We start from the raw sequence: 25,217 nt of genomic DNA, 5'->3' as shown, positions 1-25,217 counted from the left end.
ATTTGTCAACAATTTAAATTATGATGAGCCTATTTAAATAGGTCTATAGAGGAACCCTTTATAAAGCAGCGTTTACATGATGACATATAAACAGGACAGCCTACCTTACAGGCCTGGTTACTGTTATTTTATGACTTCATGCCAGTCTTCATTTTTGAAGTCTTATTTTATTTGAATCATAAAATCCTGTAAAACAGCCCATTGTACAAGATTAACAATGGCTGTATCATGTAAAGTTTTTGAGTACAGTTTTTTCGTCTAGTTCCAGGGCCGATATTCAGGATTTATAACAGTTAATCCAGAGTAAGGAAAGTTTTTCTGTACTTTTGGATTGTCTTTTACAGCAAACATGGAGTCCTCTTGTAACCCTCTGCTTGGAGAAGACTGGATAACTGTGCTGTCCAAGATCTCTGCAGAATGACAAAACAGACAAATAAATGATGGGTTTCTAACAGAGTCAGTGCAACGTTTAATTCTGCTGAATGAATCAATCATTTACTTGTGTGTGCACATGCACATGCAAAAAACAATGATCATTTGGAAAAAAAAACACAAGTTTATACCTTTAAAAAACAAAAATAAGAATTGTATTTTAGCTCCTAAATGGCTCATTTCCTATAAGAAATAACCAGCCACAGTGATTTTATGCAGTAATACAGTTCACATCATAAGGTCTAAGTTGTCTATTTCTTTTTAAATAAGCTTTGTGTCTTTATTTCAATGCTGTACCCTTTAAATATAAATCTTAACTCAAGCCTCAACCACAAAACATTTAAAAATGAGCTTACAGTCTACATCTAGTGAGCCTAGGCCTCAACTAAATAACAGCTTCATTTCTTACTTTTGTGACTTTTCATGTGGTACTGAAGCTCCTGCTCCTCCTGAAAAGTAGCCCCGCACAGCTCACACGGATACGGCTTGTCCTTGGCGTGAGTCCGGCGGACGTGGCTGTCGTGGGCGGCGTGAGAGGCGAAGGCCTTCCCGCAGTGCTTACACTTGAAGGGCCGCTCACCGGAGTGCTGGCGGATGTGTGTGCGGAGGATGCTGGAGGCAGTGAAGGCCTGGAGGACAACACACAGTTGTTATGGCTTTATTATTTCTTTCTACTCATATCTTCACAATCTAAAAAGTAGCATTACTGAGAAATTTGGATTTTAGTCGCTGTTTATAAACTGTGATATAAAATTTGCTTTTGTTATTGGCCTATTTTTTGACAAGTTAGTCCAAGCAGAATGGTAACCGTGATTTTTCTAAATAAGCTAAACAAAAGATCTGTTAAAAACAAGTGACATTTACCGTTATATGAAAGATTTCTAAAGACATTTTATCTCTCTTATTTACATAATATTCTGTCTGCCCCTTAAAAAGACGGAAACCCTCTGGTCTGGTGCCGTTTCGCCTTCAGTGTCCAGATCAGGAGAAGGAGGATTAGCTTAAACAAAACCCTCTCCGGCGCATAAAAATGGGAGGAAAAAGAACAAAAAAACTTCTGCCCATTCTAGAGCCGTAAATTAAAAGTATAATCTCGGCAGACAAAAGGGTGGGTGTGCATCTGGCGATAATTAGCATGTAAGTGTCTCCGCGGAGCGTGCCCTGCCAAAGAGACAATAACGAGGGCTCGCGCCAAATGCACCATGAAACAAGGATCCGGGATACTGCAGGTTTAAAAAGACGAGAAGAGAGGCGAGGAAGAGGGCCCAAAGGTCGAACCAAAGAGAGGAATAAAAAAATTAAGTATTGTAAAGGCCTTAGGCTTCCAGTGGAAAAATGTCTCGACCGGAAATGTCTGAAGTTTCCTTTTCTCTAATATCTTCCGGACTGCTCAGCTTCTTTAAAAATATGTGACATGTAAAGTTCCTTGGAGGTGTTCAATCTTCCTGCTGAACCCCTCATTTAATGATGAAATACACATATTTTCCCTCCACTATATCACAAGTCCACTCATCGTTGATAAGCCATATTTTAATGCCATTACTATCAAACGTTATATCAGCAAGAATTCTGGACATTTAATACTGTATCGCCAGACATAGTAGACCTTTATTACTTATTCTTCTACAGTAAATCACACAAGTCTTTTTCCGCCCCTTAAAAAAGCATGTCCATCAAGAAAATGGTCCAAATATAAATCTGAGATGACCAAAAAACTTCTTTTGCATATTAATTTACAGATTTTCTGCCATTTATTAATGTAGCAATTCCCTTAAAGCTGTTGTATCGTATTTGATACAAACTTTTATGATACATCTATCTCATCATTAGGATCAATAAATTACTTTTAAAAATTCTGAATACAATCCGATAAATGATAAAAATGCCCTCAAGTGGATTAGCAGTTACCAAAAACACCAAATTTATCAAATGAGATACAAAAAAAAAAAATGTTAAATTTTACGGAAATCTGGATTTTTTTTTTTAAATCTATTTCAGTAGAAAGTGAAATAAACATTTCACTTCCAAAAAATTAGAATTTTCTGGCTATAATTTTTGTTTTCAGGCTTTAATGGGTTAATTCCCCCGGCATCCTGACATGAAATTATCAGTTAAATTATTATTATTATTATTATTATTATTATTTATTTTATTTTTTTTGCATTCCAAAATTTAAAATTGCAACATCCTGGCGGGACACCTGCTGTTGTACGTTTTTAGAGGTGCTTAGATGAAATTCAGGGGTGCCCTGGCCTATAGGCCTTATACAACAGGAGACTACAAGCTTTCAAAATAAATGACTAAATAAAAATGTAATTTCCAAAAAAATATTTGAAGCAATCAGATGTTGTAACGGAGACATAGCAAAGTAAGATTCTTGCTTCTGTTGTTTAAGTGAGCTAACCGTAGTTTACTTGCTACCACACATTGAGGTTAAATCCATGATTAAAAAAGGTATATCGATAGTTTTGGGTCAAATAAAAGTCTTCCCACCTTGTTACAGTAGACACACTTGTATGGTCTCTCTCCTGAGTGCACGCGCATGTGTTTGTTGAGACTGGACGACTGGGAGAAACTCTTTCCACACACCGAACACTGCAGAAAAAAACAGAACTAAAAAATTAAAAGATAAACCTAAACAATGACTTAAAAGATCCTGTCATCTTTTTGTTCATTTCAAAGTTGATATATTTTAAAAGTTTCTCTAGACTTAAAAAAAAACAGAGTAATAATTCCGTCACACTCAAATCTGAACGGTATTTTTAAACACAACCCAGTCTAACAGTAAAATGCATTTTTACGATTCTAAATAAAAATGTGAAGTATCCATTTGTTAGAGACACTGCAGGGAGCTGTCCTCCCAGCATCACAAACTTCCGCTCACCTATCGACCTGTGCCTGATAAACTCAGATTCCCTGCACTAGTCGCAGCATGCACGTTCCGCTGTTTTAGTACCTTGTGGGGCCGATGTTTCTCGTGCACGTGCAAAATGTGGATCCTTAGTCTGTCTCTTTTCTCGAAGGATCTGTTGCAAAGGTGACAGGGGAACTTTCTGTCACCCTGGTCCACGCAGCGTGTGTACTTCAAGTGTTTGTCTCTGTAGTACTTGTATGCGAACACTTTTCCGCATCTGTCACACTTGAATCCCTCACCAGCATCTGTGGAAATATGGAAGCAAACGCATTTAATATTTGGTCAAATTAAACAGAAAGAAAGGTAAAAACGAGGAGAAGGTTCTGACCTTCTGTAGTGGAGATCACGTTGTTTTCCTCGCTGGGGTCTTTCAGAGTAAGAGGAATGCCGAGGAACTGCATGTAGCAGTCCCCATACCACACTAGCAGCTCCTGCCCTGGCCGGATCTCTTTGCAGGCCTCGTAGAAGATCTGACCCTGCACCTGCACTGCGATCAGATTCTGCTCGTCTGGAAAGCGGGCACATTTCACCAAAGACATCCAGTTTCCTGAGCCTCCTCTGCCGTCCACAAAGTGACTCAATTTGCCGTTTTCAAAAACCTGAAGGAGGAAAAATATTAATTTTTTAATCGAGTTGAATTAACTTCAATAATTAGAGAATTTTATAACTATCGACACATTACCTCCCACATTAAGGTGTTGTCATCGTAGGTTTTAATCTCGCTCGTGTTGACTAGTTTTCCCTGGAAAGGTCCGAAGCGCGTGCCTTTAGGGATGCTGCTTTTGTCAGTGAAAACCCCACGATGTGTGACGTTTCCCCACGCCGTCTGGATGATAGTTAATCCTGCAAAAAGCAACAAGACAGCGTTAAATTGTCATCTTATTTTTAAAAATAATTAACAGGAAAAAAACCACGTTTTTTTTCCCTGATAGAAAGTTTGTTACCTTCAGGGAGATCAAGCGCCTCTTTGTCGAGTGGAAGTATGTTGGAGTCAGAAACTGAAAAACACAATTTGAAATATTTTTTATTTATCACCATTCAATATTTTTTCCTATGCGCTACTGATTATTTTAGCTAGCCGGAACCATCCAGGAACAAATCGAAAACACGTTCCATAAACTAAATGAATTTTAGTTTGAAATTTTACCTGTCTTTTCCGGCAGTGTCAGTCCTGATATCGCGTGACCCACGTTCCGGTCCTGGTTGCCAGAATAACCGTACAGCACCATGAATAAATCATCCTCGCTGAAATTAAAACAGGTACGTGTCTTCTCCGGGGATGGCTCTGCATTCCGTAGCCGAAATACAGTCTCTTTCGGAGGTGAGGAAGAGGAGGTAGAGGAGGACCTCTCACTGGACGGGCTGCTAAAGTCAGAGGACAGCGGACCAGCCGCGTGCTCCGTCACCACCGCTGCCAACTCTTCCGGTTTGGAGTGCAGCGGTTGCCCTGGTAGGCTCAGGTAGGGCACACCTGAAGCGTTTAATATGTGCTCGTGCAGGACTGAAGCGTGGTGAGGGAACTGTGGGGCTCCTCCGTGGAGGCTGAGCGGCAGGGAACCCTGAGCGTCAGAGACGAGACGCCCGAGGGATTTGAGCGGGTGAAGGAGGCTGTGAGTCCGGGGGAAGAAGTCCATGTAAGGGTGGTGGTGATGGTGGGGGCTCGGGAAGAAGCCACGAGCCGGACTGGCTTTAAGCATGCCGGCGTGGTAGCTCGTGTCCTTCAGCACTACAGGGATGCTGGACAGGGACACAGACATGACCGCACTAGGGAGGCGCAGAGGGTCAGATGGAGACTATGGGGTTTCCTGAGGAAGAGGAGAGGGGTGGGAGAGAGAGAGGGGGAGGTGGGCGAGTTATAAAAGTTTAATGTAAGAAATCTAAAAAGGGAAACATGACAACAGGAGAGGTCACACGTGACCCAAATTTTAATCAGTCCCATTAGGTATAGTCAGTTTAAGTTAAATACATGCGAATTCATATTGATATTATTTCTTACCAGTTAGTTACATTTAAATCACAGCACAACCTAAAAATAGGTCTGCACATTTTCCTTTGAAACAAGCCCTAATAAAGAGCAGCTTATGTTTAAATACTTGGGCTGATATTGAACTAAATATTGCATAAGAAGTAAAAGCACTCCACGTCGAAATTGAACAGCCGATTTTGCAATATTTCCAGCTGAGAGCTCTCACAGACACAAATCAGATGTTCATCAGTGGCTTTAAATGACCAGCATGTACATGGTATGGTCTTTTCACCAATCAGCCAGTAAATAGAGAGACAAACCAGGGTCATGACACTCATTACACGAACAGTGGGCCGGAGCAGAGGTCAGCATTAATGAAGCTTTTTATGGACCTTTTAATATCATGGTTAAAAAGAGACATCAGCATGTTGGAGAAATGTTCACTGGAGGAAATTATTACGATATGGTCAAGGAAATTTAAAAAAAGTTAAAAAAAAAAAAAGACGCGATCATATATGCGTAATTCAAAACAAATAAAACAGTCATCTGCAGTACTGATAACTATAACAAGCACTTCAAAATAAAAGTCAGTTCACTCTGACAGGGTTTGATTTCTTCATGCATCAGTGAAGTGCTGCAGTGATTTTTAAAAGACAAGAAAAAAAAACTTACCTCTTTAGATAAATCTGATGTGTCGCTGTGAGGTTCTATCGCTCATGTCCACAAAACAGCGCAAATCTCCACAAAGTGTGCAAAGGAATAAGCCCAGTTGGTCCTAAGTTCAGTGTGAGTTTGTCTCTGTGTTGTTGTGTGGTCATCTGAGGGCACCTTTACTGGACTCACTGGGGTCTGGAGGAGATGCTTCCCTGCTCTTTCTCCCCATTGGTCAGGAATCAGCTCAGCCTCATGCATCTCAATGCCCCGCAGGAATACATCTTCTCAGGGACAACCCACCCCTTTAACTTCTCTACAGCAGCCTGCTTTCTCTGCTACAATAAGCCCGACTGGGAGAGGTTACCCCTCCCTGGCAAACACTCACTAGATGTGATTTTATCAGAGGGACCCCCTGGTGGGGTATGGACAAGTGCTGTTATGACCTGGATGCAGGGAGGAAGAGCGTTTTTTTTTCCTCTGATTTCAATAAACCAAACTTAGAGACTGAATTTAACTATATAAAAATGAGCTAATTTCCTGCTAGTAGGATGCAGAGACTAATTAGCATTGTTGAATTTGTGCTGCGTCACTGTCTGTTTGGGCTGTTCTTTGTTAGCTGTGTTAGTGTGGACGCTAGTGTGTTTCAGCGACATGTTTACAGTTCGACATTTGCCCATAGACTTTAGAAAGAATGCATTTGCACTTAAAAATTCCAAATAGACATAAATAATATATAAAGATATATCCTACGTTTAATGCAATGGTAAGTCTTATTTTCAAATTCTATTCACGTTTATGCTCACGTTTATCTAGGATGTAAACTCGCTTTAAGGTGTGTAAGCCCTGAAAATATGCAGGGGTTTTGGATAACATATAGGCTACTAATATATCCAATTTAAACACTATTTTTTGCCTTAAATTTTAAAGAAGAGTTTAAGTCAGATGTGAAAAACAAAAACTGAGACAAGGAAGATGTTTATCAATATGCATTTCTTGGAAAAAAAGTGTGAATTTTTGCCAAAAAGTGAAAAAAAAATGATTGAAAATGTCAAAGTTTAGGGAAAAAAGGTTCAAAATAACATGGAAAATGTCGATATGACGAGAATAAAATCTACGGAAGCCCTAAAGGGCCATGTATTCCCATTTATTATTAATTCAGTTTTTGCCGTGATAACAGATAAATCTACTCATTTTCACGGGAAAACAAAAGTTGTTATCCCATGATTACATGAAAATGAAGTCATTATCTCAAGGACACCACTGTATCTCCAGATAACGTCAAAATAAGTCGAGATCATGGAAAACAGACAGAAATTATTAAAGATTAAAGGTTTATTTATTGTCATTCCAAAACATGATGCACATGAGGAGGAACGAAACAGTTACTGAGGTCCAGTTGTCAGCATCCACATAACCAGGATAAAAACTTGGTAATGGATTAAAAAAATGTAATTAAAAAAAAAGACAAACAAAGAGTACAGATAAACATATAATATATAAATAGGTACACCCCCCCAATTATTCGTTATTACGAAAAATTGGAGTAAATGATATATGTGAATATATGGCCCTTTAGGGCTTCTGTAAAAATCAGGACAGAAGTTGTATGCCAACATTATTCTTGACCTCTCAACTTGAGTCTCTTCTCTGAAAAAACATCCTCCATTCATTTTCCTTTCTCATGAAGTAAAATGAAATCTCACTCCATGGTAAAATTATTATTTTTTTGTTCACTCACTAACTTATAATTTAAAAAATATATCTTGTTCGAATCACAGTGTTTATCAGGTGGTTGAATCAATAAAAAGCAGGAAGTGGTGGTTAGGTTGTCCTGCTACAATGCATTCAGAAAATATTCAGACCCCCTTCACTTTTTCAGTGTTGCGGCCTGATGCTACAGTAAAAAAAAAAAAAAAAAAAAACATTTTTATTCTTTTTATTCTCATTAATATACACTGAGTACATCATCATGACAAAGTAATAACAGAATTTTAGATTTTTCTTTTGCAAATTTATTAAAAATAAAAAAACTAAAATGTCATATTGACAGAAGTATTCAGAGCCTTTGCAGCGAAACTTGAAATTTAGCTCAGGTTCCTTGCATTGTTGCAGAGCTGTTTCTACACCTTGATTGGAGTCAATCTGTGGTAAATCAAGTTGATTAGACATAATTTAGAAAGGCACACACCTCTCTGTAGAAGGCCTCACAGCTGACAATGCATATCAGAGCAAAAGCCATGTTTCCATTTTTCTTTACCTCAAACCATGAGGTCAAAGAAATGGCCTGCAGAGCTCAGAGACAGGATTGTTGCAAGGCACAGATTTGGGGAAGGCTACGAAAAGTTATGTTACACTGAAGGTTGAAAACTGAGCAATCGCGGAGAAGAGCCTTAGTGAGAGAGGTATCCAAGAACCAGATGGTCACTGTGAATGAGATCCAGAGATCCTGTGTGGAGTTGGAAGACAACTGTCACGGCAGTCCTCCACTGATCTGGCCTATGGCAGCATGACTAGATGAAAGCCTCGTTGAAAGAAAAACACCCGAAGTTATTTGAAAATTCAGAGCAGGCCAGATCCATGCCTTGCTTCAGTCCTGTCTCTGTTAGTGCTTTCAGACAGACATGGTTCTGGCTCTGGAGTCTCAGAACCCTGGTGCTTTCTGGTGAACCAGCCCACGCTCACAGCAGTTTAAGGAGAACCAAAGTGGGAGGACGTGATGGACATGTATCACGACGTCCAGCTGCACTTTTGACCAAGTCTTTCTTGCTGTCCTGGTATTCCTTCTTCAGTTTCTTGAGCTTATTACTTATTTGGTCTGGCGTTCAGGTGAACCCAGCCTTCATCATCTCTTCTGCAAGTTCAGCATGTAACTTGCTTTTCCTTGCACTACTCTCCAGCTTCACCTGGAATTCTGTCAGGGCCCAGATCACAACCAAACATTCTCAGCAGACATCTTTTTCTCCTTTTTCCACTCGTCTTCACAACCAAGAATATGACGCGCCCACTGATGATGTCACGGTTTTGCAAGGAAAGACCAATTATTTTTTAGTTCCAGCTGAGAACCAACTTTTCAGGTCATGAACCCGTTTTTTTCTGGTTTGAACGTGCTGGCTGGATCAAAACTAGGTTTGGAAACCAGAACTGACAAGGAGCCCTGCCGGTCTGGGAGGCTGATGAGTTCTGCAGGCCGATCCTTTGACCTCATGGCTTGCTTTCTGCTCTGATATGTACTGTCAGCTTTGAGGCTTTCTATAGAGAGGTGTACGCCTTTCCAAATCATGTCCAATGAATTTAATTTACAAGTCAATGTGTAGAAACATCTCAGCAAAGACTGTAAGAAATGGGAGGATTCTGAGCTAGAATTCAAGTTTTTTTGCAAAGGGTCTGAATACTCATGTCAATGGGATATTTTAGTTTTCTAGTTTTAATACATTCACAATCAGCATTAGAATTAAGGCTGCCAAAAGATTAGAACATTTTTCTGCTTTCCCGATTATCTTCATCCTGTTAATCACTCCGTAAAATTCCACTTTTTGCTTTAATTTTTCTCAGTTTGATTTTTTCTACTGTTTTAAACTAAGGGTAGTGCATTTTCTGTTTAGACACAGGCCTGCTTTAACAGGTAGATTGAAGATTTTGACATCAACCTAACCACAGGAACTAGAACTTTTCAAAGATTGAAAAGGAAATAAGGGATCAGTAAAAAGGTAAATGTTTGAGAACACCAGGTGCAGATGACTTTTGACTTGTCCACTGAGCTGTTGGAGGATTTTTTTTAAGTGAAATGAGACATTGAAGAGCAGTGGTGGATTTTGTCACAATACTGTGGCTGCAGGGAAATTCTGCATGGCTCAAAGGTGCAGTATGTTAAATTGGAGAATATTAGTAACATCAAAAATCAGAATCCAGATTGCAATGCCACTTTTGACGGTAACTGTGACATCAGTAAAATAATAAAAAAAGTTTCTGTTATTTGTTCACTTCAGTGGTACTGTAGAAACACCAGAGTGTAGAAAGAAATGGAAAAAGCCTGTGTGACGTCAGCTGCCTGCTTACAATAGGCGGACTCAAACAGCTTTTGAAGCCAATCCGTCGTGACCTCCATATTGAAATCACCGACTCAAGCAAACTTTGGATCAACCTAATGGCCCGCCCATTAAGCTCCACTTCCTGTCAACTAACGAGCATTCTGGATGACAGAAAGGGTGCTTCTGCCTGTCAAGCTATCCTGTCAATCAAATGAGATGTGCCAATCAGTCTGCAGTGAGGTTTTTCCTAAATGTAGTCGATATGGTTGTGGTAAAAGAAAACAAACAAAAACAAAAAAAAAACCACCCCCTTACAGTGGGAGCACATGAAGACATTAGCTAATAAGACATGTTTGTGTGTGTGTGTGTGTGTTTTTTTAAGCCAGGCTGTAAACCAGTTTATTTCTTGTGTAAAAAACTGCTTTTTAACGTGAGTTGTGTACAGGACTTCTGGTGTTCCTGCAGCCAGCCTCAAGTGGACACTCACGGTATTGCAGTTTTTTGCGCTTCCATGTTGGCTTCATTTTTCAGGACTGGAGGTTGCTGCTAGGGTTGTTCTGATTCCAATACCAGTATCGTAAATAAATCCGATACTGCTTAAAATGCAGGCATTGGTATCGGTGAGTACACAAGTTTATACACCGATCTGATAATGTTTGATTTAGCTTTATATTTTACCTCATTTAGCCATGCTAACTGTTAGCGCTATAAACTTCTTCACTGCCGGAAAGCACTGCATGCACAAACTACTGTTTTTAGAGCAACAAAGAAGAAGCGAAGGATCCACTGCAGCAGCAAAGAATGGTGGATGTGTGACAGTTTTTCTTGAATGTGATCGTTAAAATGCCTCCCAGACTGGCGCTGTCGTACACACCAAGAAGTGACACAGTTTATCAAAAGTTAAATAACCTTTGAACCATAAATCGCTGCCTCTTACTTGTTTTTCCTCTTAAAGCTAGCCGTTGCGCCCAATGACGCTATTGATGCCTTTGAATCCCTTGCGGCAGCATTTTCAGCGAGTCTGGAACTCGTGTGACTTTTGGGGACGTTAATAATTAAATCCACACCAGTAAACCTGATATTGAACGTCTTTTTTATCCATTTTAACCAAATTACAATAGTTTATTACCGCTAGCTTGAATGCTAACCGCCACATTGTGTACTCTTTGTGAGGGTCTGTCAGCCAGTTGCAGGCTGTTCTGTAATCATGTCATGCTGCCCAGATAGAGCATAACATATAGAGAGATAGAGCCAGTCTGTGATACAGCCCCCTGTATTATTGTTATTTCAATATTTAGCATTAAAACTTAATAATCAGCAGTAAAACAACTTTAGGGTCACAGAAATGCTGTAAATTATAATTCTATTTGTTGAGCCATGTTCTGAGTCAAATATAGGTCTAAAATTATTTGGTAGTCTGCAGTCAGTCCAGAAGGTTCACACTGGTGTCGGATCAGTGCTCTGTATCAGTCGATACCCAGCACCTTGGTATCAGAAAGGAGAAATGTTATCAGAACATCCCTAGTTGCTCCTCAAGAAAAATGCAAGATGCAGAAATCCAAGATGGTCGACTTCCGTTGTATAAATAAAAAGCTTATTCTAAGTTAATAAGAAAATGTTTTAATATATTTAAACACCAGATTAGGTTGGCCTACTTATCAACATTATGCTTCATTTTTGCTGAGTTTGTTACACTAAATGCTACCAGGCTAAATATCACACACTGCACCTTAATTAAATGCAATCAACCATGACACCTGGTGAAAATAGGGCTTTCATGGCCTTTCTTAAAGCTCAAAACTCCTCCTCTTCCCATGGAAAAACTCACTCCATTAAATACTGCAATAACAGAATTCTTTATTTACAAGGCAAATAGCATCAGCGAAGCCATATTAGTTCACAACTTGCATAACTGTGGTTTTAACTTCTCTTGTATATCTAATTTTGCATAAAACGCTCACACACACTGGGGATACAAAGATGGATGCGGGTATACAGTGTGATTCCTGTGAACAACAATGCAGAAAAAAATATCTGGGGGAAAAACACAACAGTAAGCTTTCTTCAGAAAGTCCATATAGTATTTTACATATTGCTTCAATATCCCTATGTATCATCTTTTCCATACAAACAGTGAGAGGAAAGAAAGGGGAGGGAGGGGGGTGAAATAACAGAGTCTTCAACCCAACACAGAACAGAGAGCAACGATGAGGAACAGAGAGTCTCCAGCAACTGCGAAAAAGTTGAACAATGATGCACCCATTCAATATTGTACACAAGTCATTATACAAATTTATACAGACAGCGGTGTAATGTACAAGAACAAGAACGGACGAAATCTAAGGCATTATGCTAGGGTTCGTAGCATTTCAAGGTTGCATCTTAGCTCTAAGAAATTGGCAGACAATACAAAAGGGCATTTAAAGTTCTTCAAAACCATAAGTTACAGAGGAAAAAAATATTTTGTTTAAGTGGGTCCAAAAGCCTGGATATTTGTACGGGGCAAAATCATTTATTTGCTCCTGTCCTCATTATAAATGCTAAAAAATGCATTGCTACCACATGGCTTTAAATCTTTTTAAAACGTTGACAATCTTTGGAAATTTTGCAAAGGGCTGTGAATCATTCTTTAAAATGGCTCAAAAAGGCTTGATCTGCACGACTGTATGATACAATCAAAACAGCATTTATTAAAAAATGTGATCTCCTGTAGGCCTACAGTGAAGAACAAAATCCTGCAGGGCTTCTGTGATGATGGCTGAACCAAACATGAATGCAGACTTCCTTTGTCCCAAAGTTCACGTGCTACAGCTTCAAATGTCATGTGATGATAAAAAAAATACAACAGAAGCAGCATCCTACCTAAATGCTGAGGAGCATGGTGCGATTGCACAACACCACGTTGTCAACATGTTGACAATACACACCATCAGTCACATCCTTAGGCCTTAAATGACAATACATTCAGAATGATTCTCTTCCTCTTTATGCTGCAACATCTACATTTGACCCTGATAAGTGACATCATTTTGTATTAACGCGGGCCTCAAACATGCTTACCAACAGGTTTTTCTCACTAAGAAAATAAAAGCTAGAGGAATTCAGAAATCCAATTGAAAAGTGAGGATTATTTGGCTTGCTCCGAGTTCGTCCTGGGTTAAAATAGTCAATATAAAAAGTTTTGTCATGTATTTTTGAGGTTAGAGAAGATGACTTGCTTTAGATCTTGTGAAGGTCAAACCAAACCCTGACTGGGGCACAAGAATAGCACGTCATCAGTGAACACTTTATACTGCCTGAGGTCATAAAATATGGCTAAGTGTCTGTCAGAGCAGGTCTGGTGAGCCGTGCAGTCTTAACTCTGACCTCTGCGATAGAAGAGTGGCTGCATAATCAAAAACAGGAACGCTGTGTGGACTTTCTTGGTACAAACTGCAATAAAAAACTGTGTTTAATACTGCATCCAAATGTGGAGCGAAAATGTGTCCATTTTAATTCAGGAAACTGTACAAAAATTACAAAAACAGAAAAAAAAACAAAACCAAAAAAAAAAAAAAAAACAAGTGATTCTCAAGTAATTGTTATTGCTTGTTTACATCACACCAGAACAGTTTGCACCTAGCAGCTTGTATGAAGCAGTTTTCACTCCAGACAACATAGAAAGCACACTTCTGTTATTTTTTTTGAGTAACTGTATGGCTGTGTTGAAGTAGTATTTTTAATTTTTTTAGACTTTTTTGTGACTTTCTATGCTAAAGGCAGAGAAGCAAGCGATAATCTGTACACTGTATACACAGCACACCCCCTTACAAACCTGTCCCTACCTCCCACCCACATCCATGTCTGCATCGTACCAGAACGTGAAGGCTCCCACTCCACCACCCAAAATAAAACAAAACAAAACAAAAAAAACCTGCTCTGCTTCAAGAGGCAGTTGTGAACAGACAGGGAGGGGAACCAAACCCTAAGGAATAAAATAAATAGGAAAGAAACTGTTTTTCTCTCGGTATGTACAATCTCTGTATTTAATTTTTAAACCATATATGATTTTGACATCTTCTTCTGAAACGCCAGGACCAAAGAATAATCCATAATTCTGGTTAAAAGAAGAATCTTCTCAGAAAGAATACAACCATTACTGTTAAAATTATAAAAAGTGCCTCTTCCACACTTTCAGAAATATTTTTTTCTTGTTGCTACTAAGATAAAGAACCATCTACAATAATTAAAATGAATCTATACAGAAAAATAAAACTTAATTTAATACACTATATAAACCTCTCGACTAAATTAGTCTAATCATACAAATCTCCATTCCACTCAAACCATTCTTCTGCAGTGTTTTTCAAGATCATTTTTCAACCATATCTTCATTCTACATCTTAATTCTCACAGAAAAAAATAAACAACTAAAAGAATAAAATAAAGAACAGCAAAAAGGCAAAACCGGCTAAGTGTTTGAGCTCTGTCCGTAGATTTGAACACAACTTGGAGTCTTTGCTGCCATTGTGGAACTATGTGGAAATGTCACAAATGAGTGAAAAAGAAAAAAAAATCAGTGTACGTCATTTTCTTTTGAGATGAGATTGTAAATGGCCGCTGTCCACTGAGAGGAATACATTCATCAGAACAAAGGGATCCCACCCACTGCTGCCCCCTTTAGGTCAGTGCCCCCCCCCCCGCTCCCGGACGAGGAGGCCTACAGTAAGTCACACTACGGTGAATGCAGCTGGACAGGCGGACAGACTGGCTCATCACAAGGCTCTCCTCCAGGAGGGTTAGGCATGTTGGACAGAGATCCACAATCCTCCGCCCCCCTCCCGCAGCCATCTTTACGCTCCTGTGTCACTTCAGGGCCGTACTCCTCCGGGGTTGCCGCCGAAGACGCCCTGCTAAGGCGGCAAACTCAGAGCTGGGGGGAGGGGCAGGGGGTGACTTTGAGGGTCCGGGCACGGCCTGGCTGGTTCAAGGGGTCGTCGGATGGTTACATGTTTTTACAATTTTTAAAGGGCCGACGTGCTTCTTGGACCAGCCAATCACTGAGGTTCAGGTTAAGAGCTCCATGAGGGTCAACAGTATTTCTGCAGAGGAAACAAACACTTGATTAGTCACCGCACTGAAGCACTGATGAGGAAATCCGGGTTGCATTCATGTTGGTAACCCTTATCCACCTTATTCCTGGGGGTGTCACCGTACATATGATCATGGGTGAATGTCTGAGCTCTGGTAGCTGTTGTGCCATTTGTGGTTTTACTAATAACCAGACAAAACTAAATATGGGTCTTTAAGAGAGGTGTTTAAATCTTGTACTTAGGTTGAAGAGTTTAAATTACAGCATCTAGGAGTACAAATGGCAGTTAACATATGTGAGGGTTATGGGGGGGTCCTTGGAAAACTTATTGCCCTGTAAAGGGTCCTTAATATGGAATATGTCATAATTATGAGATAAAACGTCAAAATTATGCGACAAGAATTAGGAGATAAGCACTCATAATTATGCCATTATCTCAAAATTTTGACTTTAATCTCATAATTAGGACTTTTTATCACAGAATTTTGACTTTTTTCTCATAATTATGACTTTATCTCAAAATTTTGACTATTTATCTCAAAATTTCAACTTTAATCTCATAATTGTGACTTTTTATCGCAGAATTCTGTCCCTTATCTCACAATTGTGACTTTTTATCTCTTATTTTGACTTTCTATCTCATAATTTTGACTTTTTTTATCTGAAAATTTCGACCTTAAATCTCATAATTTCGATTTTTTTTATCTTATAATTATGACTTATTAATCTCATAATTATGACTAATCTCATAATTTTGACTTTATATGTGAAAATTCCACCTTAAATCTCACAATTGTGACTTTTTATCTCTTATTTTGACTTTCTATCTCATAATTTTGACTTTTTTTATCTGAAAATTCCACCTTAAATCTCATAATTATGACTTTTTATCTCAAAATTTTGACTTTTTATCTCAAAAGTTTGACCTTTATCTCATTATTATTACTTTTTATCTGCTAATTTTGACTTTTATCTCAAATTTTGTTTTTTTTTATCTCAAAATTCTGCCTTATTATCTTAAACCTTTGACTTTTTATTTCAAAATTTTGACATTTCATCTCATAACTTTGACTTTGTCTCTCACAATTATGACTTGTGGAGTTCTCTCCACTGGCTTCCTCTTAGTTTCAGGATTGAGTTTAAAATGTTGTTGATTGTCTTTAAAGCATCGCATGGATTGGCACCATGATATCCGTCCCTAGGTGCAGTCTTAAAACCAGAGGTGACAGGATGTTTGCTGGGGCTGCTCCTAGACTGTGGAACAGTTTACCTCTGAACATTAGAAGTACTCAGTCTATAGATAACTTTAAATCTTTGCTGAAAACTCACCTATTTGCGCTGGCTTTTAATACAAGTTGGACTTGACATTTTGACATGCTTTCTCTTTGATATTGATATTGCTAGATCATTATGTGTTTTATGTGTTTGTTTTTTTTGTGAGTCATTTATGCTTTTACTGTTTTGTCAAAGCCTGTACAGCACTTTGGTCAACCAAGGTTGTTTTTAAACGTGCTATATAAAACTTTGACTTGACTTGGCTTGACTTAGAATTCTTTTTTTTTAAATTGCCTCACTTCCACACTTCTTTTTTAAGTGGCAGAAATGGGCTTCCATACCCTGGCCCCCAAAAATTAGAGAACCCGTGGTCTAAACTGTATATTTGCATTAGTATCTTGGGAACATTCCAGTACCAAAAGATTGAAATGTATTGGTGCAATAACGATAGACTTCTCTCTCTTCTAGTAAAAAATATGGCAGCAGATCTTCATTTGTTTTTTAAATAAGGTCCTTTTTAATACAACAAATTAAGAAAATAATTGGAAAAAGATCTAAAGCTTTAATATGATTCTGGTAAAAATCAAAGACATGTACTCCTGTTCTGATACAATGGCAACAAAAATGGAAGTCCTATTCACCTAAAACTGGATAATCAGTGCAAAATTTTAAAAAAACTAAATCTAGTGAGTGTCTTTATGTAATTTAAGGAATTCTCTTCTCTCTTTTTTGGTTTATGATGTGACACCAATTATTTTTCAAATTCTGATTTTTTTGATACTAGCACATAAAATAACCAGGATTGTACTGCTTTAAGATGTGGCCCTTTAAAGAATCGCGGTATCAAAAACTTCACCCAGCAGCTGACGTGTTTGTGAACTTGCACAACTTCTCTGAAGTAAATCAGCCACACGTGCAAAAGACTTTAAACAATTAGAAACCATCCCAGAGCACACCACAGCGGTTTAAAACAAGCCGGTAACTCACAAAAGCCTGCACTAATGGCCAAACGGTAAATAATTGAAATTATCTAAGTGCCAATATATTTCTGTAATCCTGGAAGAAGGATAAATCAAGTGACAGATATACTGGTGTGTTACAACAGTCTGAAGTGCAGACAATCAAACAGCAGCTCCTTGGTTAAATATTCATGGACCTTTATTGGGCTTAAAAGCATCACAGACATCTACAGTGCCATCTACATACTGAGCTAACAATACCAGAGAGACAAAGGAAGAAGGATTAACTCACTTATCACTCAATGATCACCAGAAATGGGAGTGCTAAAAGTCTGACTTGTTATCCTTGACTGGTTTATGTGAGCTGAGTGTGTTAGTGAGATGGATAAAGTTTTCTTTGTCCTAAATCCAGATGGTCCAGCCTTTGCACACCATACAGTAACATCTATATAGTCTGGCTCTAAAGTGCCCACTGCTAATTACATCACTGTCCTCTAAGTTCAAGTGAAGCATCAGAACTCCGGCTCGAGGACTTACGTAAACTGCTGAGTAAATTATTCACCAGCGCGCCTGTTCAATAAGTGTACCCAAACACTTAGGGTCTTACGATAACACAAACACAAGATAAGCAGCTCGGCGTGTGGAGAGAGAAAGATGAACCTTTTAGTTTTCTTGGTCCCCTGACTGCTGTGAGGTCAGACCCCTTACAGTTTTACACTGGTTTCAACTCTGACAGAGTGTCTGACTTCCTACAGAGAGCTCATTTATGAAGATATTAACCACCGCACTCTCTGGTCCATTTAAAAATGTGGGAAAGGTTTTTTTTTCTGTAAGTTAAGTCAAAACTTTAATGCATCTGTCTACGCGGAGATGTTGACCATGGTATGACTGTACTTGGTTGGCTAGCCAGCTAGCCTGATCTGAACCCGGTGGAGAATCTTTGCTCAAGTATTGAGTGAATAAAAGACTACGTCTCAGAAGGTTGATGGTTCTCTGTTACAAATCCTTTTTAAAATCCGTCTCATCAGCTGTTCTGATATTTCCATGAGCTGTACGCTGCAATCATCGAAAAAGCTTAAATTTATTTAACTTTATGTCCACTAAAATCTAGCATCTCATAAAGTTTCTCACTTTTTGAACTAAATAACAGTAAGAAACTTTTCTACCATATTCTCTCGTTTTGAGATAGAGCTACAAATGATATTTGGATGGGCTGCCAGTATATTTCAACCATTTTTAAAATACACTCATAAAATCGCTGTGTAAAAGTAAAGAGAGTCTGCTAGTATGTCCCTCAAATAAATGTCTTATGTGACATCTCATGTTGAAACTGAGGCTTCTTATGCTGCTGTTTTAACATTTCTGCAGCTGCTTCATGAATATGTTGTACCCACTTGTAACTTAAGGAGACTGTTGAGACATCACCAGTTAGCTGATGTTTTTCATTATTTTCATATATCATGGTTTCAAGCCCACCTGCATTTGTAAGAATGACTTTTTGCTCTGCATCTGCTCAAACACCATCACTGTTTCTGTGCAGTACCGACAAGCGAGGAAGAAGATTGGTGTTGCTGCAGTGTTTCACCTTTATTTTGTGCAGCTTAAATGACTCATATCCAAGGGTGGAAAGTAACTACTGATATTTACTCAAATAACTAATTAAGTAGCTTTTTGTGTACTTGTACTTTTTTGAGGAGTATTTAAAATCACTAATTTTACTTAAGTATATTTCGGTTGAAGTATTGCACTCGATTATATTTTAAAAAGCATCGAGTACTGAGTAAAAAAACAAAACAAAACAAAACAAAAAAAAAAAACACTGATAGCCCCAACAAGGAGGTCCAAGATTTCTGGCAGCAACACAAAAAAAAAAAATAGTTGTTTGGCTTTCACAAACATGGCGGTCAGTACATGCACACAGCGAGGGAATGATTCCATATTACTTCCCAAAACAGCTGTTGCATTGTACTTTAGGTTAGGTCAGACCTTATAATAAACAACCCGGTTGAAGATCCATATTTAGGGCCTGAGCACTGACCTCAGAGAGAGGATCCTATTGTATCGGTGGACATTCTTAGATATTATTTTTCCCGCACTTTGTGGCTTGATTTGGGGGCTTGGCGTTGCTTAAAAAGTCCCAAAAACCTTTTGGAAAATGTTCCCAAGGGGAAATTTCTGTGTTTTAGTGGAATTGTGCAGGTCCAGACAAAATAAAAAAAGTCACCGTCCTCTAATATGTACAGGAGACGCACTACAAACAGTTAAAGTTCATATTTCAGCTGTTTTTGGCGGCATTACTCTTGTCACATCTGAAGGATCTCCACCTACAGACTTAATCAGATTTTCTCCAATTTTTTTGTGCTTATTTTAGAGAAGATGGAAATCTTAAGTCGTGCAAACGGTGAGTTTCACCATAGGCTGTGAATACGGCCCAAATGTGGAAAACCTTTTTTCCATATTTTTTGATGCGTGCCATCTATTTTGATTCTTTATAACCCTACAGTGATTATGTCAATCATCAACAAACTTAACAGGGGTGATCACACTTTGACTCTAAATACATTTATAAATGACAGACTTTTTACTTGAACTTGAGCAGATTTATAGACCAGTACTTTTACTTCTGCTCAAGTACATTTTAACCAGAGTAACTGTACTTTTACTTGCATATAATAGTCTGTTACTTTTTCCACCTCCGCTGATATCCAACTCCTAACTTTCTGGTATTTGCAGAAATCAGAAACACTCATTTATCTTGGCTTTTAGTCTTGCTGGCAGTAGATTAAGAAATGATCCATGTTCCCCCGTGTGAGTACATTTCTAACTTGTTTTGGTTGAGTGAGGCATGCGCTGCATCATGTAGTTCAAAGGACTGCTGCCATCTGCTGGCGTAGTTGTTAACTGCACCTGGGTGATATGTTTAGCTGCCGTAACTACATTTACAGCTGTAGTGATTCTGTAAAACCTGTATTGATACATGCATCAGCAAGGTGCACATGACTATATATTGCCATATTGATTTTTTGAGCACAGGCTTAACACCTAGGCACAGTGTCATTCCATGAGAAACACAGATTCTAATGCTGTTTAGACCTACATGCGTTTGTTTTCGCCTGGTATTTACCTGTTCCTGTCCCATGGAGGGCAAGCCAGGTGAGGGCCCTGAGGCCATGGACGTGACACTCATCTGCCCACCCATTTGGCCCATGCTGCTGGTAGCCATGTTGGCGGCCATGGAGACATTGTTGAGGTTCATGCCATTGCCGTTGTACATGTTGCTGTTGTTCTGCTGGGTGAACTGCGGTGACGCTTGCTGCTGTGAGAACATACTGTGGGGAGAGCAGGAAAGCTGATCAGGTGGATGAGAATCAACATTTCTATAGTTAAAGAGTCAGTTGAGTCAGGTACATGCTTGGTTAGAAATCTGTTTGATCTATGGTCAGCTTTAATACAGTACAGAGTAACTTTTTACATACATTTTGGGGCTTTTTCTGCCTTTATTTAGAGAGGGAATAGAGTTGGAAAAGAGGGATGAGAGAGTGGGGGGAGCGACAGGCCAGACTTGGACTGGGCTGTCTGCACACATGCTAACTGCTCCCCAGTAACTCTCTTTTGACTGATTATACATCCCTGTGGACAAAGCAGCATGTTTGGTTGGGTTGTGCAAAGCAGAATGAAATTTGAGTGAAACAGCAATAATAGGCATTTAAAATAAACATTAAGATACAGTCTATCATGTTGCTGATCATGCAGGGGCATCAGATACAATAAATTAAATTGATAGCATTGGTTTATATTGATATAAATACTATATTCACTGATTTTAATTCAGTTTTGTCAAGTTTGCTTTTAGCTTTAAGCAGGTTTTCTGAGCACTCCATTCTGCAGAAAAAAACTGTCTAATGTAGAGAGACAGCTATTATTTTAAAGCAAATCCAGAGGTTTTACAGTACTTATTTCTTCTCTGATTCCGAAAAAAATCTTCTACATTTATAGATAATAGACAGAGATTTTCAAACCCTAGATCTCTACCTGTTTCCTCCCATGTTGCCTTGTGGCCAGCCATTCATATCAGGTGAGCCCTGGAAAGCGGTGTTTCCTTGGCCCTGCTGCATCATGGGGGACTGCGTGTGGGCCATGCGGGGAGAAAGCATGGGGCTCTGCGGCGTGCCGGGACCTCCAAACCCGCCGTCTGCTTGTTGGCTCATACCTGTGATGGAAGCATGGAGACAGGTCAACCAGAGAGGACGTGCAGGAACTTATTGGAGGAGTACATATTTTTAGTCCATGTGTTTTTATACAATCATGCAACATGTCAGTAACACTTGAGCAGAGAATGAGCTACTGAGCAAGCATGGTGATTAGCATGACAAATGCAGTATGCATTCAGGATTACTGACAGGCAGTTTATTTTTTCACATGCTGTGAACAAGCGAGGAAGTAGGAAGAAAGGGAGTTAGGAGATTAGGAAAGAAAAAAGGAAAATCTAGAGGTAGAAATAGCTCTTTACGAACCCACAGGACAGACTCAGCTTATGGAGTGAGGGATAAATCAAACATGTCATTATACACATGAGTATTACACTAGATTAACAGATTATGCTCAGATTACAAGCAGCGCTGTTAGACTGACAGGTGGAGCTCTGATTGTTGATCTGCCTGCTCACACTTCAGAGTCAGGAGTCTCCTGGGCTAAGCTTTGATTATTAAGCTGCTGGTGCCCTCTAGTGGAGAAACAGTGTATAGCTAGGAAACCATTTTGACAATGTAAAGAACAGGGATTACATGATGACAACAGCTCATTTGTTACAGAACTTAAAGGTAAATTCTGCAGCAGGATTTGGATCATTCACTGGCAGCTGATTAATGCAGCTACTGAAAGCATGTAATGCTGTGCAACTAGAGTCACATCAACACAGACACAATGGTGCGCGCACACACAGGCTGTAGGGTGGAGTGTGTGTGAGGCTGGAGGGGGGTGTGGGAGCGGTACCTGAGTTGGGAAACTGAAAGGCACTGTGCTGCAATTGGGGGCTGAGTACGGCCCCGTACTGTCCGCCCATCATGTTTGAGTTTCCCATCATCATCTGTGAGGAGGAGGAGGAGGTGGAGGAAGAGGAGGAGGTGCCATGCAGGTGGAGCTGGGGGTTGGGGGGAAGAGAGGGCAGGCTGGGGGAGAGAGGGGAGGAGAAGGGGCTGGTGGAGGGAGGTGGCGAGGCCAGGCCTGTACTGGTACCGTAGCTGGGCGGGTAGGGGAACTGCTGGGGGTTGGCCTGGGGGATCCGGGGGTTACTCATGCCTCCGGCGGCCATGTTTGGAGGCAGGTTGAGGCCCTGGGCTCTCATGGCCATGCTGCGCTGCTGCTGGACCTGCTGTGCCTGCTGCTGCCGTTGTCGCAGGTGATTACTCAGCAGCTCTCGCTGTCGCTGTGCCAACATCTGAGCGTTTATGTTCCCCTGGGAGCCAAGGAGAGAAGAAATGTGTGAGAAAGGACGAAAAACAAAAAAGCGTCAGAGACAGTCATTATTTAAACATAAATGTGCGTCTGAAACTTAAGCCTTAAATATCAGTCAGCAGTTAAACAAACACTCCCTTAAGTCATAACAAGTCTGTGCAGACGGATCATGTGACAGCTGAGGTGACCTACCTGGTTTGGAGCACTGGCTCGAAGAGGTAGGTTCACATTTGACACACTACTCATCTGAGTCATCATTGGCTGACGGTTCTAGTGAGAAAAGAAACAAGAGGTTTAGACAAAATACACTTGCACATAAAATATTTTGATATGATTCTTCAGCTTTTGATTTATCACAACAAATAAATATAGGATATTTCACATTGACTGTATTTTACAAATACACAATTAAAATTAATCCTTCTAAATGAACGGTTAGCCTAGAAACAACGTAAATAGCCCTTTTTACATCTACAACACTTGGTTCAGTCCTCTTCCAGAAACAATAGATGTGCAGAGATACGATAAAAACATGTTAAACTTTTATTAATGGGCTTGTGTGCTGCAGGTGGGCTATTAAAATGTAATCTACAATTTCTACAGAAACCAAATATGTATCTTCTTGATGGAAAATAATAAAAATAATAATAAAAAAGCTTTCTGGCAAAGCAGAGGATGTGAAACTCACAAAGCTAACAGATTTAAACATGCTCCTGCAAAGTATAGCTGGTTTTTACACAATATGTGCATGCATAGATCAGTATTCATGATGTGAAAGGAATGCAAAATCTGTTATTTTAAGATGGACTTTTCTAGGAGATTATTCAGGGAAAACGAGAATGTTGCAATTTATCTTCTTATATCCTCTGAGACCTGAGCTTTTGTCTGGAAAGCATTTTTAGTTTCTTGAACTTGATGGGAATAAGTGATAAGTCAAAACATCAGCCCATCAAGAATTCCTTGAAAATTTTCCTTTCCAAAATTGAAAGAAATTCCCTAAGTTTTCCAAAAAAATTACCTAAAATTCTTATAAATATTTTAAAAGCATCCCATAAAACGTAACCCAAAATTTCTTTACATAGTCCTCAGATATTTCAGTGAAACTTTATCATAAAGCCTAAACATTAGAATAAAAACGTCCCTGAAAATGCCACTCAAGTCCCTGAAAATGTTCAAGCAAATTCACCCTTAAAATTTCTTACTAAATTCTGAAAAAAAAAAAAAAAAAAAAATTTAAAAAAAGCATTCAAATAACAGAAACATCCAAAGACATTCACTGAAATTACCATGATCCCAGAAAATCTGAAAGGACAACCCCTATCCCCAACTTTTCTGAGCCATTTACCAAAAATCACAAATGAATTTCCCAAATTCTCATGAAAATGTCCCCCAAAAATTCAAAGCAACTTCCTAAAATCTTCTAATGTTGAAACATATTCAAACACATCCCCTAAATTTCCATGAAAATACTTAATTCTAATCAAATCCCCCCAAATATCCACACAGAAATTATTCCAAAGTTCTGAGCAATTACTTAAACTTCAGTGGACTTATCTATAAAAATCCAGAAATTATTGGTGTGAGAGAGCCAAAATGAAGGTCCTCATATGTGCAACACAGGGTCTGTGGAGAATATCCAGCAGCATAAAGCTATGGAATAATACATTTTTATTAACTTGCCTTTATTATATCACATTAAACTGATATACATATAAATATTCCCTGCTCCCACAAATATTAATGTTGTTCACATTCAAATACAGAGATTGAGCTTTTTTAATTTTTAATGCAACCTTATTGATACTCCTTATCTATAAGATAAAATGTTATTGATTCTCAGGGTTTAAGAAATACCCCCCTCCAAAAATTCAGTTATTCTGGGTAAAAATTGTAGCAACTCTGGTAAAGATTTTAGGGTATGCAATACCACATGATGTGAAACTACTGAATTTTGGTTTGTTTACAGAAAATGTTTCTAAAAGGACTGGTATTTGCGTAAGATACTGCTTGTGGCTTGTAAAAAAATCAATTTCAAGAAGGTGGTATAAACCTGAGCCCCCAAACCTCAAGGAATGGATGGAAATTGTGTCTGAAATATACAAAATGGAGAAAATAACCTTTTCACTGAGGTTTAGAGAAGCACATTTCACTAATAGGTGGTTTAAATGGAGTCAATTTGCTGCAGAAGACGGGAGTGCTATCTCTGACTTTGAACTTCGATGGACTCATGAAGGACTGTATGATTATTCCATCTCAAGCATGCTCCACTGTCTGTTCTTTTATTTTTGTTGATGTGCATTGGTGTTCCACCTACGTCTTTATAAATGAAAAAGCTGACAAAATAAAAAGTATAAAACAAACAAACAAACAAACAAACAAACAAACAGAAATTCCCCCCAAAACAGACCCCAAGTGGTTGTGTACAGGTTTGGATCTCCATCCCCCTCAAGTAATTAATTAGAAA

General features: G+C 39.0%; 2 protein-coding genes across 5 annotated transcripts in view; both read right to left on the bottom strand.

Annotated features, from left to right (window-relative positions):
• Positions 1-246: 246 nt before the first annotated feature.
• prdm14 (PR domain containing 14) lies at positions 247-5,103 on the bottom strand. Its single transcript, XM_041814618.1, has 8 exons — positions 4,494-5,103; positions 4,291-4,344; positions 4,029-4,189; positions 3,675-3,945; positions 3,389-3,591; positions 2,926-3,027; positions 842-1,061; positions 247-410 (listed from the first exon to the last, which is right to left on the bottom strand). Exons 1-8 carry the CDS (start codon positions 5,101-5,103, stop codon positions 259-261), a joined length of 1,773 nt encoding a protein of 590 aa, XP_041670552.1. The 3' UTR covers positions 247-258.
• A 6,731-nt stretch (positions 5,104-11,834) lies between these two features.
• ncoa2 (nuclear receptor coactivator 2) overlaps positions 11,835-25,217 on the bottom strand; it is a 112,817-nt gene continuing 99,434 nt past the window's right edge. For 3 of the 4 annotated variants that reach the window (XM_041813884.1, XM_041813885.1, XM_041813886.1), the window contains 5 exons: positions 22,946-23,023; positions 22,292-22,754; positions 21,332-21,509; positions 20,424-20,628; positions 11,835-15,075 (listed from right to left, as the gene is read on the bottom strand). In XM_041813884.1, the coding sequence (XP_041669818.1) occupies positions 15,064-15,075; positions 20,424-20,628; positions 21,332-21,509; positions 22,292-22,754; positions 22,946-23,023 (936 nt within the window). In that variant the 3' untranslated portion in view covers positions 11,835-15,063. The remainder of the gene's footprint in view (positions 15,076-20,423; positions 20,629-21,331; positions 21,510-22,291; positions 22,755-22,945; positions 23,024-25,217) is intronic. The other variant, XM_041813887.1, reaches the window with a different exon arrangement.

Source organism: Cheilinus undulatus, linkage group 19 (assembly GCF_018320785.1).
Source record: "Cheilinus undulatus linkage group 19, ASM1832078v1, whole genome shotgun sequence".
Lineage (NCBI taxonomy): Eukaryota > Metazoa > Chordata > Actinopteri > Labriformes > Labridae > Cheilinus > Cheilinus undulatus.
This window is presented reverse-complemented; position numbering and strand designations above follow the sequence as displayed.